General features: G+C 40.1%; 1 protein-coding gene across 14 annotated transcripts in view; it reads left to right on the forward strand.

The window, feature by feature from the left end:
• Nucleotides 1-14,451, forward strand: part of RC3H1 (ring finger and CCCH-type domains 1) — a 63,435-nt gene extending 48,984 nt beyond the window's left edge. For 8 of the 14 annotated variants that reach the window (XM_083867260.1, XM_083867261.1, XM_083867262.1 and 5 more), the window contains exons 15-20: nucleotides 1,222-1,432; nucleotides 2,875-2,965; nucleotides 3,085-3,220; nucleotides 5,153-5,323; nucleotides 5,913-6,028; nucleotides 7,034-14,451. In XM_083867260.1, the coding sequence (XP_083723386.1) occupies nucleotides 1,222-1,432; nucleotides 2,875-2,965; nucleotides 3,085-3,220; nucleotides 5,153-5,323; nucleotides 5,913-6,028; nucleotides 7,034-7,187 (879 nt within the window). In that variant the 3' untranslated portion in view covers nucleotides 7,188-14,451. The remainder of the gene's footprint in view (nucleotides 1-1,221; nucleotides 1,433-2,874; nucleotides 2,966-3,084; nucleotides 3,221-5,152; nucleotides 5,324-5,912; nucleotides 6,029-7,033) is intronic. The other 6 variants (XM_083867265.1, XM_083867255.1, XM_083867256.1 and 3 more) reach the window with 4 other exon arrangements.
• Nucleotides 14,452-16,325: the final 1,874 nt, after the last annotated feature.

Below are 16,325 nucleotides of genomic sequence, written 5' to 3' on the forward strand. Positions count from 1 at the left end.
CTGCTGCTTTTCAGGTTTTTTCTCCTCATGGGAAAAAAATATCAGGAGACCTTTACTGAATTAGTTCTTCAGCAATTTTTTTTTGATCATTCATTGAAGGACAGGAGTAGTATCATCTGAGAGTGCATAACGCTGAATATTCTTCAGGTGACATGCAGCTTTACTGAGTAAATAGAAGTATATTAAAACTGGTACTAACATCCTATGGCCTTGAGACAAAAATGTAACTTTTTTCCTGAATTCCAAAGTAGATTTTCCCAAAGCTTTCAGTTTCCAAGTATTACATTTCTTGAGTTAAGCTTCCAACTTAGTCATTACTGCCATTTTCACCCCTTTATTCTTGCCTCAGATATGTTAACTATTTCTAGCAATCCTTATCCCCACTGAAAGCTTGCAGAGTTTTATTTTAATATTGAACTATACCAAAGGTTGTAGCCTTTAGACAATTTTCACGGTGTAGTGGCCCCACTTACCTTGCTCTTTTTGTTTTACTGTGAACAGTTTTACTTCTTTAGCAAAGTCTTAACTTAATTTTGGCAATTCATACCATTTTACATTTTCTGGTAGCCAACAGATAGCTTTCCTATTTAACTCAGTTCTTTGAGCAGAGAGTGAACACTTCCTCTCTTCATATGCTGACCCATTAAGGTGTTTGAGTCTAAAACTCAGTTAGAAGCCAGGGTATTCCAAACAGTACTGCTGCTTAATGAAAAATACCTGAGAAGATAAACTAGACATGTCCAAGCAAGTGCAGTACTGAAAAATACTGAAAATTTCTGAGTCATTTGCAGGCTGCTAGGTGATATAATTATTAACACTGGGCTTCAGAGAAATTTCTTTCGGATTCTAGAAGGAATATGTATTCCTCAGAGATGCCCACAGATCTCTTTTTTGAGTTTATGTAAGGGGGAGTTTTTTTTCCCCTTCTTTTCCCACTTGACTTTCTCTGTCTCAGTTTCCATTTGCTGCTGCTCTCTTCTTCTGGATTTGACCACAATTTTGCAGCTTCTACATTGTGCTGTAGTAATGGGCATCTTAAGGTAAACCATTAAGGAGAGGTCCCCTCTGACAGTGGACTTAGAAAGTGGAAAACTAGTTGAAAAGTGAAGGGAATAGAGAATATGAGAGTAACTTACTGCACTTACCAAACTGTTGTAAAAGGACTGTGATCCTGTTTCTCTCTGAATGAGTTTTTGAGTGTCTTTTCCACATCTTGTCCAGAATGTGGATAGCAAAGCCATGCGTGAGCAGCGACTGGACATGCAGCGACGAGCGGCCGAGGCTGGGGACGATGACCTCATTCCCTTTGGAGACCGACCAACTGTGTCAAGATTTGGGGCCATCTCTCGTACTTCCAAAGCCATGTACCAGAACTCTGGGCCCATGCAGGCCATGGCAGTTCAGGGAGCTGCCACCAAATCCATCATTTCAGGTATGATCTGTGCTCTTGGATTTTGCTGCCTGTTGCTGTTTCCTTTACTGCTACAGTGTTTACAGGTTGAAGACAAGCCCTGTAAACTTGTATCTTGTCTTAGAAATACAGCTATGGTGTGTGTTAATGCCACTTAAAATAACTTCAGGTAGGGTTATACTGAGAAGACTTCAGTGTATGAATTCAGAACAAGGTTACTACAGCTTTCTGAGGACAAGAGGAGACTGAGGGCAGACTGCAAGTCTGCAACTTCTTCTCAAAGGGATGCAGAAGGGCAGGCCCTGATTTCTCTCTGGTGACCAGTGATAGGACTGGAGCTGTGTGAGGGGAGGGTTTGGTTGGATATCAGGAAAAGGTTCTTCCCTCAGAGGGTGATAGGACATTGAGCAGGGAATGGTCACAGTCCCAGGACTGCCAGAGCTCCAGAAGTGTTTGGACAGTACTCTCAGGCACAGGGTGGGATTGTTGGGGTCTCTGTGGAGGGCCAGGAGTTGGACTCTGTGGTCTTTACGTGTCCCTTCCAACTCAATATATATGTATTTAATATTCAGTGATTCCGTGAAGTGTTTGTGCATGCATAGTGTATTTGTTAGTGGTACGTTGTTGCTGTTTGGAAGAAGTTACTTTGTTCTGCCAGTCCCTCTGATGTGAAGCTTATTTTAAATCTGTAGCAGCAGAATCCAGAACCTTAGCACTATCCCAAATACAAATGCAAAATCCTATTGATGAAGTACTGTCCTGCTGCTCTCCTGCCTTATGGGTAGCTGCTCCTGCAGCCTTAATGCAGCCATTGTCTCGTGCACTGTTAGGCAAAGCAAAAAAGTAGAAGTAGTTCATTTCCAACACGTCTATTTTCTGATCACATGCATAATATGGCTTTCTGTCTTCCTCCAAAAGATTGTCTCTTTCTTGAGGTGCACTGAATAATCTTAAGAAAACATTTAATTATTATATTCCCCCCAAACTTGCTTCTAGGCAGTAATTTTTCAAACTTTTTCAGGCAGTAATTTTTAGACTTTATTACAGGTGGAACTCTTAACTTCCCTGAAAACTTAATCTTTAAACTGTAGTTACCTAGGTATGTCAGAATTACCAGTGAACTCCTGAGTTTTTTAGGAACTTCAGTAGTAAAAATAACTGCAATCATCATGTCTGTAAGCTTTGTTCTGTGTTTGTTCATCTGCCTGAGTAGCTGAAGTCCTTCACAATCTCTGGGAGGTTTCACAGACTGTTAGATGTACATCGAGAGTCACGTATTAGACATGTGAGACCAGTCACAGAGAGTATTTCTGTGTTCATTTAGTCAGAAGAAATGTTGAACTTCTCATAATTAGAGGGCTGGCCTTTCTTCTTCTTCTTCTCTGTCTAGTTCTGTGTTGGCTGAATGACTGAAAGGGTGGTTTTGTAGTAATGCAACGTGGTTTTCTTCTGTTCCCTGGTAGACTACAGTCCTTACGAAACCCACAGTGGCTGGGGAAGCTCTCCATATTCTCCACATCAAAGTATACCTTCTCAGGGACGTTTCAATGACAGGTAGGATGGCTTTATTTTTTCTTTGACTTTTTCTAAATTTTATTTTATCTATTTATTTCTGTGCCAGTTGAGTAAAGATATATATATATTTTTAATCTCCTTATTTTCCAATCCCCCAGGGAGAGACTGTCCATGTCAGATGTGGCTGGACACGGGAAGCCGTTGCCCTCAGCTGAACGAGAGCAGCAGCTGCGCATGGAACTGCAGCAAGTTGACCATCAGATCAGCCAGCAGACACAAATGAGGGGACTGGAGGTTGGTACCAGCATTTGGAGAAGCACTAGGGGGTGGTATGGAGAGAGATGAGGCTGGTAAAGCTTTTAATTGGCTGACCTTTGTAGTGATACTCAGTAACAGTACTTAATCCTGTGATGCCAGGCATCAGGGCTGTAGTCCCGGTGTCAGTCTTTAGGTTAGCAGCAGAAACTTCCCTGCACTCCACGTGCACATCAACACCATATTTGAATCTGCAGTCTGTGCTCAGTCTTGTTTGCTGTCATTCTCTTTCTCACTTCCCTCTGTTCAGCTCTGCTCAGAGGGTAACTTGGGGTGTAGGTGTCTGTTCTTGACTTTACTGCTGTTAGAAATGTCTGATTTTATGTACAGAAAGCCATGAACTTCATCTGTTTCATGTTTGGCTTTGTGTTTGTACTGATTTCTTCCTAAATAGCACAAACCACAAGAGTCAAGAAAGTAAATATGTAATATATATAGCTTTAAAAATTAAGGCTTAATATTTTATGGCTCTCTGCTTAGGAGAAGCATAGTTGTAGCATAAGGAAAGATGAGTGTTTGTAAAAGAATTAATGAGCTGAAATCTTTTGATTTTGTGAGACAGAGGGAGAAATGTCAAGCCAGAATGAATGCATCATTTCAGAAAGCTTTAGTTACTTTTTTCCTCTTAGGAAAAATCAGTAAATATTTACCAGAAAACTGTTCTAGGTACCTCAGCAACTATTTGTGTTAACATTTTCCCAGAAATTGCTGTAAGTAGTGGATAGCAGATTCTGCTGAAGCTATGGTTAGCTAAGAACACATGTTACAGAGGAGGGTTATTGCAGATTAGTTTAAGAGCTCACAATTAAGTCACAGCAATATGCATTTGTTAGTTACTTGAAACATAGCTTGTGTTCTTGTGCTCTTGTTTGGGAATGAGAGGAGAAAATGTTTTCAATGCATGTCTGCCTTTGCCATAATACAAGAGTATTGGAAAGTTGCAAAACCTGTGAGTGGCCTTCTCCTGCTCATCACTGTTGTGATTGTGTCAGTGTTAAATCCTACAGAGTTGAATGTTGAGCCTTGATTTGGCCATAATAGGAATTTTGCAGAATTAATAAATTATTTTGAGTAAGAACAGCTTTCAGTTTATCTCTTCTGTTTAAAGCTGCATGTAGATACCAGAAATCAAGAAATCAAGGAGTCTTCACTGGTTTGCCTATTACAAGCTTGCAGCAATCAATTCAGCCAGAGCATGAAGAACTAGATAATTTTGCTTTTGCATTGCATGGGCATTTCTTCTTAATGACCAGTCAGCTGTTGGGTTGTGTGGAGTACAAGATGATGTATCTAAATGCAGAGCATGCACTTGCAGAACTGATTTGCAAGTATTAGCAGAGTTTTAGAATGGCTGACATGGCTGCTGCCTTTAGTAACTTGTAACTTTTGAATTACCGTAGTCATTTGCCCGTCTCTGTTCCTCTGTTTCCTAATGGGGGTCGGTAGAGACCTATATATCAACAGCTACATCTCTCAAGATGTTGTAATATTAATTCTGACTCTGGTGTAGAATTAGATAAATTCTACTGCTGGAAATAAAGCAGTAGATTTGTTTATCTGCAGTTCTCTTTTGTTGAACATAGAGCTTAGAAGAGAGTAGTGTTTTAGTTCATGGATTTAGTCTTAGTTTTGAGAAGGGAGTGGTATATGAAGAAAACATGTGCAAGATTTTGACACCAAGAGGTATTTAACACTGCTTGTTTAAAAATGAAAATAAAAAAACTTGTCCGTGTGTACAGAAACATGTTGAAACTTGCATTGGAAGTGATTTCAATTGGGACATTGTGAAGTGTGGTGAGAGGCAGCCTTGGTTTTGCAAATGAACAATACTCTGGAATTATGGCCTTAGAGCTCTCTGTGCTTGGTGTGTCGTGTGCTCAGTTGTGTATGTGCTTGGCTTTATGCATTTAGGCTGTTAGTAACAGGCTGCTGTTGCAGAGAGAGGCGACTACCCTGGCAGGCCAACCACAGCCCCCACCCCCACCTCCCAAGTGGCCTGGGATGATCTCAAGTGAACAGCTGAGCTTGGAGCTACACCAAGTGGAAAGGGAAATTGGGAAGCGAACCCGTGAGCTGAGCATGGTGAGTGCTGGGGGCGTGGAAGGCAGAGAGATGCAGTGGAGAGCTGTGTACCCGGCTGCGGCCCTTTCACCCTGGCACAAGGGCTCCCTGCTGGATGCCCATAGCTGCAGTCATCCATTTTCCTCTTCACCTCTGTTGTTCAAAACCTGCTGAAGAGTTTCATGAGTCTTCTTCATGAAGAAGTTTAATGTGGCCACTTTAAAATGCCGTTAATTTGTCACCATTTGAAATAAGCGTGGTGTTGAATTTGATGGAAACCAAATTGTCTCCAAGATCACTGTGCCATGAGTTCTATAAACTGCTTTAACATAGGAAGCATCACCTGCAGGTACAGGCTAGTGTTCAGAAGTCTGTGTGCTGTTACAGTCTGTGGCCTTTGCTTGTTGTTACAAGGATCGTCCCTTCTTTTTGGGGAATACTGTGTCCTGTGAGGATGAGCATATCTAAAAGTCTGGTTTTGTCTCATGGCTTTTGCAGGTTAAACTGTGTGACTGCAATTTACAGGTTGCCTTCATCATCCCTAAGGGATGAAGTCTCCAATTCTTTCAACACACTCTTAAAGAATTTTTCATCTGTTCTTGCTTTAAAGGAGAGCCAGTCTTCACTGGATATGAAAAACAAGCTGAGCACCACTAAACAGACAGAAAATGGACAATTAGAACCACAAAACAAGGTTCCAGCTGAGGACCTTACACTAACATTCAGGTAACATGGCCTTCAATGTAACAGGAGACTGACTTCTTCAGGGCTGCTCTCCTGTTGAATAATTACCCTTGCCTCACATCAGTTCTGATGAGGAAGCAGCTACTAGAAAAAGAGAATACAAATCAAGTTTTTATAGTGCAGGCATGAATTAGGGACCTCTCTAGCTGTGGAATAGGTGAGTGGAATAAGACTGTATATAAATTAATGGAACAGAAGACTTGCAGTGTCTGTCAGAGAAGAATCCATCTAGTCAGTATTGGATGATTAGTAGGGAGAAGCAGGAGTTATGCAGCCAGCACAAGAGAAATCCTTATCTGCTGTTTTAGTTTCAAATAAAAGAAATCTCCCAAATGTGAAAGTTATCCCATCCTGCTAAGGTTTGTGATGTGGATGTTGTTTAGGAAGGCAAACCCTTTGAAACTAAGTTCACTTTCAGTTGTCAGTAGTGGACTTTTATCTGTGTAGATGCTGAGATTGATTTCAGTTCACATTTAATAGAAAGTTGGAATAAGATATTGGCTGGAAATGCTGGAAGGTCTCTACAGGAAGTATTTTCAAATGGCCACGAGCATCTACATGTATTCAGGCCAGCACTGAACAGAGAAGCTTGGCTGTTTATGTAACTTCATGTGAGCAGTTTGGAATATTAATATTTATTCAGAATGAGCATTTTCTGAATAAATACACTATTGCTGATGAAGTCTGCACCTTCTTTTTATAATCAGTTCTGGTGTTCTGCGCTGCACCATTAGGTTGACACGTCCAGGGCGGGAACAAATTTTTCCTGGTGCTGTGAAAGTAATGAAATCAAAACAGCTGTTTATTTTTTATAAATTAGGAGAAAAAAAGATAAATTATTATTAGGTAAGTTAAATATACTGGAATGTGTACACTGAAGTCTTCTTGCTTAAAAATAAAGGAAAAATCTCAGTAACTGTTTCTTTTCACCCACTTCCCCTTTCTCCTCTCCTCTCCTCTCCTCTCCTCTCCTGAACTTCCCTTCAGCAGTGATGTTCCGAATGGATCAGCTTTGACCCAAGAGAACATTGGCCTCCTGTCAAACAACATGGCATCTCTCAGCCTGTCAGAGGAGCCCGAGGGAGGAGGAGATGGCCATGACTCCCAGCGAGCGGGAGTGACACCCACATCTGCTCCATGAAACAAGGCCAGCACACCCTGGAGTTCCTTCTGCCAGGGTGTGGCAGCTTCCATCTCGTGGTTTTTTTCCAGGGATCATTGGAGAAACCCAGGAGCAGCAGCAGTAGCAGAGCAGCAGGTCCAGAGGCAATGTGCACAAACACAACTACTAGAAACAAATCCTGCACATAGTTCACATTAACGCATTTTTTAATTAAAAAAATGAAAATTAGCAGTATCTGCAAGCAATTCAAATTAAATTTGTTTTTGTTCTGTGAATGAACTTTATTTTAATAACTTTGGACGCCTTGAATCCCAGGGCTTAAAAAAAAAATATTATATATATACTCTGTTTGATTAATTGTATGATCTTAATGAAGTAGGTTTTTTCTTTTATTTTGGTATTATTACATACCCAGTGCATAATTCCTTATTACCTTACTAAAAGAATTAGGCCACTTCCTTGTATGGTTTAAGGGCAAGCAAGGAATGAGGGTTGGAGAGTAGCTGTGAATTGCAGTGTCAAAAGATGTGCAGCAAACTTCATGCTTAACGAAAATCTTCCCATTGTGGCCAGGAGCTTAACCTGAGCTTGTGGTTTAAATCGCTGAATTTAAACTACAAATGACAGGGTTTTTGCAAAGGTGTGGTCCTGTTTAAGATCTGTGTATGTTAGAATCTGACACCTGAGTATCAACCTGCAGTTTGTCAGGGCTGCAGTGAATCCACCCTGGATTCATTTTTGATGGGGGGAGAATTGCACCAAAGTAACCACGGAAAGTGCAGCCCAGATCTTGCCAGAAGTACTGAGAAGCAAATTTTGCCTGATAGATCTGATACTTCTCTAAGTAGATGCTTTGTGGGCATAAGCCAGAGAAGCTATAAGTGTCTTTTGATTATTATTTTTTAATTGAAGATTTTGTTCTTGCTGCACATTTTTTTTACTTTTTTGGCATATGCTGAGGTAAGATCTTGGATATCAAAACCTCTTGAAAATGATTTTTCAAGTGCTGCTCCCTCTTTACCTTCTTGGCCTGTTGTCATTTTTTTCTTTCTGGGTTAGACTACTAAGTGGGAAAGCACTGGTTATGTAATAAATTACTGCACTGCTTTGGTTGGGTAAAGCAAGAGTTAATAAATTTTCTTGGATTTTAGTTTTTTTTCCTTAACCTTAACTCCTGCTGAGGTTATAGCAACCTTGGGCTAAGCTTTGCATTCATCATACTGTTAAATAAAACAAAGGGGGGGAGGGAGGGGATACAGTCTCACTATTGCCTACCAGTAGGAGAGTCCAAACAGAAGACTCTTTTGAGTAGCAATTATTTAATTTGCCCAGTCAAGGCACCGCGTTTATATACTATTTCACATTGAATTTAATTATGCCCTACAGACCTGGCTGGTCAAGGATTTGATACACATATTGGCTTGGGATTCGAGCTTTCTTTTTTATTTAAATAAAAATTTATATATAAATATATATATACATATATACATAGTTATATCTGTATATATATTGGGTATGTTTTAAGAATTTTTTCGCATGAGCGCAGCTGTTGTGATCAAATGTCTGGGAGGTAGAAGCACTGAATGAAAATAAAAGCATTTTTCAGCACACCCCCTCATACTTTCCATGTGTCTTAACACGGGTTTATTTCACTCTTAGTTGAACTTTGGCCTCTCAATTGCGTAGAGTAGTTTGAAGCTTGCTTTTTTCTAACACTTCTTTTAACTTTTTGCAAAGAACCAACTTTGCACTGAAACAGCTTCATCTCCCCTTGCCTCTATCCATCTATATCTCCTACTTGAAGCCAGGCATTGCAGCCACTCCCCTTGGAGCCGAGCAGAACTGGGGTGATGTAGTTGGGAGCCCATCAGGTCTGTTCCTCCCTTCTCAGCTCTGAGCATGAGGAGGATGAAAGTCTTTTCCTGGCTGCCTGCTCCCAAGTCACCTGGCACAGGCCCTGGGCCCTCTCATCCTTCAGTGCAGAGCACCACCCTCAGGTCAGACTTTTACTTAATTTTAATTAGTTTGCTCTTTCCTGCTGTGTCTTTATTAACACAGGGAGCTCATCTTAGTCAAGATAATTAGTGCAATATTCTAATCTAGGAGGACAAGCCCAGAATGTGCCTTTTTTTGACTGTAGTAATTGTGGATGTAAAATTATTTTTCAAATATGGTTATGATAGGTTGTACACTACAGATTCATTTGTAATACTAGGAAGAAAATCTGGAAGGGCAAAAACCTCTTTACCTTTTACTTCCTAGTTCCCTCACCAGGTTAGGGATTATTCTTTTCTCCACATTTTCTCCTGGAATTCTTCAGTAAGCACTATTTAGATTGCTGGCCTACATATGATGAATGCTTCCGAAATCTGTGGATTAGAAGGGAGACCTTACTGGTTTGTTTTTTTTTCTCATTCATCCAGCTCTCTGTGCTGTACTTTGTGCATAATGTCCTTGTTGTGATCAGTGTGTCCAGGTGAATGCCCTGTTTGCCCAAAATTATAGTTTGGCTTGTTAAATAGTTTGTTTGATATCTACTAACAGTATTGATTTTTGACTTTGCTTCATCCCCTCCTCCTCTTTCCCTTTTTCTGCTTTTTTTGCAGAAGTTTAGTTGATTAAACAAATCCAACAGCAAAATGCAGTGCATGCTCTTAAGTTTTTGTCTGGAAACTGCACCTAAAATGTTCCGGTTTTGTGGAAAAACTGGGAGACCGGGGGGACAGATAGCTCTGTATGTAGTGGCAGCACTGATGTTTACACCTAACAAGCATGAAAATGTCTGGAGTGACTGTATCTTGCTACACTCATTCCTGTAGCCCATCATTGTCCCAGTCATACAGGAATTCTGGCCACCTCAGTGAAATTGGTCTTGGCTACCAAGTGGTTTAGTTCCTTCTATTGGGCAAGAAGAAGCAGTGTTACCATGGTGTCAGGGCACTGCTGTGTCTTTGGTAGGTAGGTTAAATTTTCTGCTACCCCAGACAACTCTGAACCCTCACTGATATCTGGGTTCCAGCCAGATGGACAGCATGGACAAACCTGCAGAATAGGAAGGTTCAAGTGGTAGGTTAAGCTTCAGTGTGTCAGTGATTCAGTCAGTATATAGGTGATGTCTGTTTATTCTGTGGTGTTATTTCCCTCCTTCTGTCAGCATCTCATCTGTCTGTCTGTGACCTAGTTCTTTTTTCTTAATAGAAGTTTTAAACTTGTTCTTCTGCCCTTTTTGCATGCTGTCCCATTCCAGAGTAGGACTTTTTTTCTGTAGATCAGAGCACCTTTCAGGCTAGCAGCGCTTTTATCCCTGTTCTTCTCAAGTTCTTCTCTGTGGAGTTTTTCTGAGCTGTCTCTCCCCTTTTTGCTCTTTTTCTCCTGTGGCTTGCCCATCCACCCTCCCTGATTGTGTAACAGTGACAGCTTGCTGCCTCAAAACAGAGCATTCAAATGAATTCGCTTAGCCAATAACTTCTGTGAAGTTGCCTTTTCTAATGGTGTTATTACTCAGTGATGCACAAATGTGATATTGCCCCTACTGGTAGGCAAACAGGGGATCTGTATAAACATGGTAAACTGCTGTTTTTCTTTAAAGGAGAGCCAAAGACTTGTGCTTTACACTTTTTTTTTCCCCCTGGTGTAGCCATTTTGATTGTCAGACATTTGTGTAGGGTATTGTGAGTTGACTGTATTATCCTAGTAACAATTTCCAGAAGTTAATGATTGTCAAGCCTTGCCCATACATTGAATTGTGGAAAATCATTCCATTTAGTCATACAATTTGCAATGTACTGAGATGTATCTGAGGTGTTGTGATGTGTTTTCAGTCTCTCATGCACTCTCTCAGCTGACTGAATGGCTCATTTAGAGAGGGAGAAGGAACTTAGAAATGTTATAATCCAAGAAGCCTTGTTTTTAAGTGTTTCTTAATTGAATACTGATTGAAAATTTCTTCAGTACAGCAAAAGAGAAATCTGTGTTTAAAAAGTGACTGACTTCTAAGTCCAGTGGGACCGAAAAGATTTGTGAAACACTAGCATTGCATTAAATTAGATGTGGAAGAACCAAACTTGTGATGATATTGTCTCTTGAAAGCATGGATTGAGTAAGGTGGGGCAAATTTTATATTAGAAAGGGCCAGGAATGAGGCTTTTATTAATAGTATAAGACAGCTGCTGGCATTTCCCTTCCTTGAGCTACTCAAACTCTCACAGACTTATACTAAAGTTTTTAGGTTCAAAGAGAAATCTCTTCAAGTCCGAGTAGCATAAACTCTCATTTCCATTGCCATTTATAATTTTGGACTATAACAAAGCAGACTTACAGGACAGTCATCTGAAACACCCCCAGTATAAAGTTTCTTTCCTGGACTGGCATTTTCAGACCTGCTTTGATGGTCTAAGAAATGCCATGCCAGTGTTCAGGAGGCTCAACAGTGGGAGCCACCCTCTCTGCTCAAAAATGGGAGTAAAGATCCAAACATATGCAGTGTGCAAGTTTTTGTGCTTGTCTGTGTCTGTATAGAGAAGTGGTTTTGGTCCTAAGATAGATAGAAGGAACACAGAGCTGTTCTGCTGGGCTATGATGTTACCTTCTTATTCAAATTTTGTCATCATTCACTTTCCAAAACACAACCTTCCATTCTTGCCTCCTAATGTTGCTGATTTAAAAACAACCAAAAAAAAGTTAGCGTGTCAGCAACTTAGATTCTTGTATCACAATGAAACAATTCCTCTGGGGGTGAAAAAAGGGAGTTGCCTACGTGGTAATGGAGTTATGAACTGGAAAAGCATCCACCTTGCTTGAGTAAGTGTAAACTGAATTTCTGAGGAAAATGAAGCAGCTCTTCTAAGCCACCTTTTGTGTACAGCTGTGGTGCCAAGAGATGGGTGGTTGTTACTTGTGGTAAATCAACATACAGATTATTATGTAGCACAAATTGATTTGCTCTCAATTCAAATAGACTCTTAAAATGTCAAAAAACTTCATTGGAGATTTTCATTTCCATAGTCAACTGTTACCAACTGCATTATTTTCTGTTGGAATGTCAGGGGATGACAGAGACTAGAGTTAAGTTAATTCCAGTTACACACCATAAGAATGAGGTCTGGGGAAATGTTGTCCCAGCACAGTGTCCTTCTACAGTTAACATGTGGCCTTTATTCTTCTGTAGGAAGAAGAATGTAACTGCTTAGTGTTGTCACAGTCTTGGAAGCACTTCTTGTGATGCAGGTAGAGCCTTGGTTAGCAGAGAAAGGAGAACAAACTTAACATTTATTTTCTTTCTAATTTTATTTCCTATTGGCAAGTGTAATATTGTTCCATGGGAAGTGTGGCAAGCAAAGAGGCTGCAGCTTTTTCTGAAATTTCCCAATATAAAGAGCACATGGCAATGTGGATTTGTTTGCATCAAGAACATCAGAGTCATTTTGATGCCTAAATTATTTGCCATAATAATCAAAATTGGATGCCTGTAGCTTAGTAACATGAATAATTAAGTGATCTTTCCCAGGCAATCTTTGCAATTTCAGTGAGTTTGTGTATGAATTTTAGTGCTAATTGCAAGGTCTTCAGCAATTGGGAAGGTTCAGGTGCCTAACTTCATCCAGCAAGGCAGCTTTCCTTGGATATACTGGTTGGATGTTTTCATATGCCAGGAAACAACTGTTTTGAAGAACTGCAAGTTTTAGGAAAACACAATTGTCCACTTTGATTTGAAAAATACAGTATTGGGAGAGACAGAAACAACAGGTAGTGCAGTCTCTGGAGAAAAAAAAAAAAAGCATTAGACATGGTGGAATTACATGTGAAATGTATATGGGGTAAACACATGTGTAAGTGGAAAAAAAATATTGTGGAGTATTTGATGCTCAAGAAATTATTTGCTTCTTTGTAATGTTAAAAAAAGATTTTATAAATAGTTCTGTGGCAGACAGTACTCACAAGTCTTTGGCATCCAAACCAGATTGTATATCAGATGGATCCCACAACTGGATGTGTGCACTGACCTCTTTAATTGTAGTTTTTTAAAAAGAAATTTGGCAGCAGCCTTTAATAAATGCATGGAGCAACTTGAGAGGAAGAAGCAATCCTGTTCACATCACAGCTGCTGCATAGCTCTCAATTGGTACTGTTCATCTACAGCCTCTCCTAAGTGAAGCTGATCAACATGGGCAAAACTGATCACTTTTAGAGTTTTACCTAATTTTAAGGAGTTTCCATTCCCCCTTTAGCCTCTGCTTGCTGTGTCAGCAGCTTCCATGCTTAAAAGGATCTTTCCTTGAAGTCAGCGACTGTTCCGTAGCTTGGCTATTTTTCCCTATTTTCTCTAACTGGTAGTGTCGCGTTAAGCTCTTCCCCCCCTTGTATTTGTTGCTATGGGGAGGAAGAGGTGAAGCAAGACATGTGTGAGAGGAGGGAGGAAGAATTGTGGGATCTATATGGCAGCTCCCACTTCTTCTTTGAAATTATCTACTTCCAGTTGTGGGATTTCTCGATATATGATTTTTTTTTTGTGGTTTTTGTAAGTCTAATTTTCTTTGATCTTGTTAGTTCCTTACAAGTCTCCCCGAGACATTCTGCAGTCATTATCACCTTTTTGGGTGGAGTTTATTTTAATTTTTGGGTTGTTTGTTTTGTTTGGTTTTTTAAATAACTTTTTAACATTGGTGCATATATGCTTGGGATAGAGCTCATGTAATTATCCAATCGTATTGATTGTATGTGATTGTGCCCTGCAGAGGTATATTTAATAAAAAATAAAATAAAGGATAGCCTAGGTAATAAAGGACACCATGAGATTTGTTGAGTCAGATTATGAACTATTTCTTAAATTTATTTAGGATTCTAGATAAGTGAAATTCCATCTGCTGTTCTCATGAATCAATGCTAAACAAAATATCATTCATTCTCTCCTTGTGTTTTTCCTTGCTTTTCTTCTCCTTCTGCTGTTTTCTTCCTTTCCTGTTTCTCTTTCCTATAAACAAAAATTCTCAATCCTTCATGGGAGTGGCTGACTCTGGGTTGATACTGTGGATATTTACTGTTTGTAACTATCAAAACATGTGCAGTAGGCATAGGGATGAAGTAGAATGTATGAGAAGAATTCCATTAATTGAATTCTTTGCAAGTTCAGGGGAATTATGAAGTCTTGTACATACAGGCCTGATCATGGAAGAGATGTTCAGAGGTACTTGGGGAATTGCTGTGTCTTTCCCAAGAAGGGTTAGATGTTTTGCTACCTTTTGGGAAAACTGAGATAATAAAAGGAATAGAAGAAAGTTCTCTATATCCAACTCCCTGTGTCTTTACTCCTACAATATACTTTTTAGACTTGAAAGAAAAACCTTCTAGATACTCTGCTGAAGTGGGACAGAATGCATTGAGGGAGCAAAAGGCAAGAGGATCCAGAGATTTGAAAATCAGTATTGGTCTCCTTTATATAATTCTCAGACCTACAGAAACAATGGTGTCACTCTGTGTGAAAGAACAAGGGAGTGGAGACCTACTGTACATGTATGGCAGTTATATAGAAAAAGCCATATGTTAAAATGCTGTTTCTTCCCTTCCCTTCTTCACCTTGCTTTTCTCCCTCTTAAAGCTGACTCAGCCTCACCTTGCTCTCACAGAATGTCTGAGGTGCTTTGAGTTGCAGATTGAACAAAGAAAAAGGAGTGGAAAAGTGATTCAGTATTTGGTTTGTAAATAGATGGAAGTGTCTACAAGGTCTTACCTGCTTTTTTGTCGGCATTTATATTAAGTGATAAATTAATGAAGAACACTTTGAAATATGTCTTGTTTTCTGTCTGGGATGAATGTACATTCTTCTAAATTTTGTGTGAGGTGTAAGACTGTCAGACCATCTGAGTAAGATTTTCACCAGCTCAAGGTGTGTGTGTTTTTTCTGCCAGGCTGGGGCATAAGAGATGCCAAATAGCAGAGAAGCCACAAGTCTCCTGGGCTTGGTCTGCTCCTTTTGACCTGGAAACAAAGTGGCTCCTTCACTTGTTCACCAGAGGTGAACAAGAAAAAATATTCAAAATAATGAGTTTTGTTAATTGCTCAAAAGCAAGCCAGACACTTCAGAGCATGGAGTGAGCAGCATTTGTCTAATGCTGAGTCTGGTTTGGAACTTGCCTTAAAGTGAGAATGAGTTTTGCTCCACAGTCTGCTTTGTGGTTTTTAGTGTTCTCCTTTCACACCTTTTTGTGGTCTTTAACAAGTCATTGTCTGTAAATCTGGAACTGGATGAAGCTGCTGCTTCACTGAAAAACTGTTCCTTCTCCTACTCTAGGGCAAGCACAGCCTTCTGCCCCTCAAGTTTGTGCATAATGTTCATTACTATTTTCTTTATTATTCTTGAGCCTGGGCACCATGGATCAAGGTAAAGTGTGTTTTGCTGGGCTGAAGCCCATCACTGGTCATTATTGGGTCCCCTCACACTCCCATACTTACTTGCTGGATGACTTGAAGCATTCAGTTCCTATAAAGGAATCGTATTTAGTGGTAAATCCAGCAGAAAACTAAGTTTCAGTTGGTGATGGTTTCCTCTACCCTTTTTCCCTAGTCTGAGGAAAGAAGATCCCCTAGTCTGAGGATTCAGGATCCTCATGTAGTGACTCAGTTCAGAAGGAAAAAAAAAAGAGAACTGAATTCCTGCAGTTCCTGGCTTTTAAAAGGAAGATCTGAAGCACTGTGGAGAGTCAGATCCCTCTGGAAGGATGTGGTGGGTGCTCTGCAATAAGATTGGGGGAAACTTGCTGAGTTCTTTATGTGGAAAAGAGGGGAGACCAGGCTCAAGTGGATGGTACCTGCTGGAGTTTTCCCTTTGGATATGGATAGCAGGATAGAAAGAATCTTGAAAAGGCTAACTTATGAGATTCCTTGATCCCATCTCACTCTGTGAGTGCAAGAGTCATTTTCCCTGTGCGTAGCCATGAAACTCAACAGTGAACAGCCAAAGCACAAAACAAAATTAAGGCAATTTATGTTTCTCCTCACCAATCAGGTATGTTTTAGAACTGTTTCTTTCCAGCTGGGATGTGTTCAGTTGTTCCTGTAAACTCCTTCCTCCTAACTGTGAACTCCCACTCCATCTCCAGGACTAAAAGTGTGGGAGAGACTAAAACCAAAGTATGATGCTTCATCTGTCTTGCCACAGGC

Source organism: Zosterops lateralis (genome assembly GCF_965231275.1).
Source record: "Zosterops lateralis genome assembly, chromosome: 9".
Classification (NCBI taxonomy): domain Eukaryota; kingdom Metazoa; phylum Chordata; class Aves; order Passeriformes; family Zosteropidae; genus Zosterops; species Zosterops lateralis.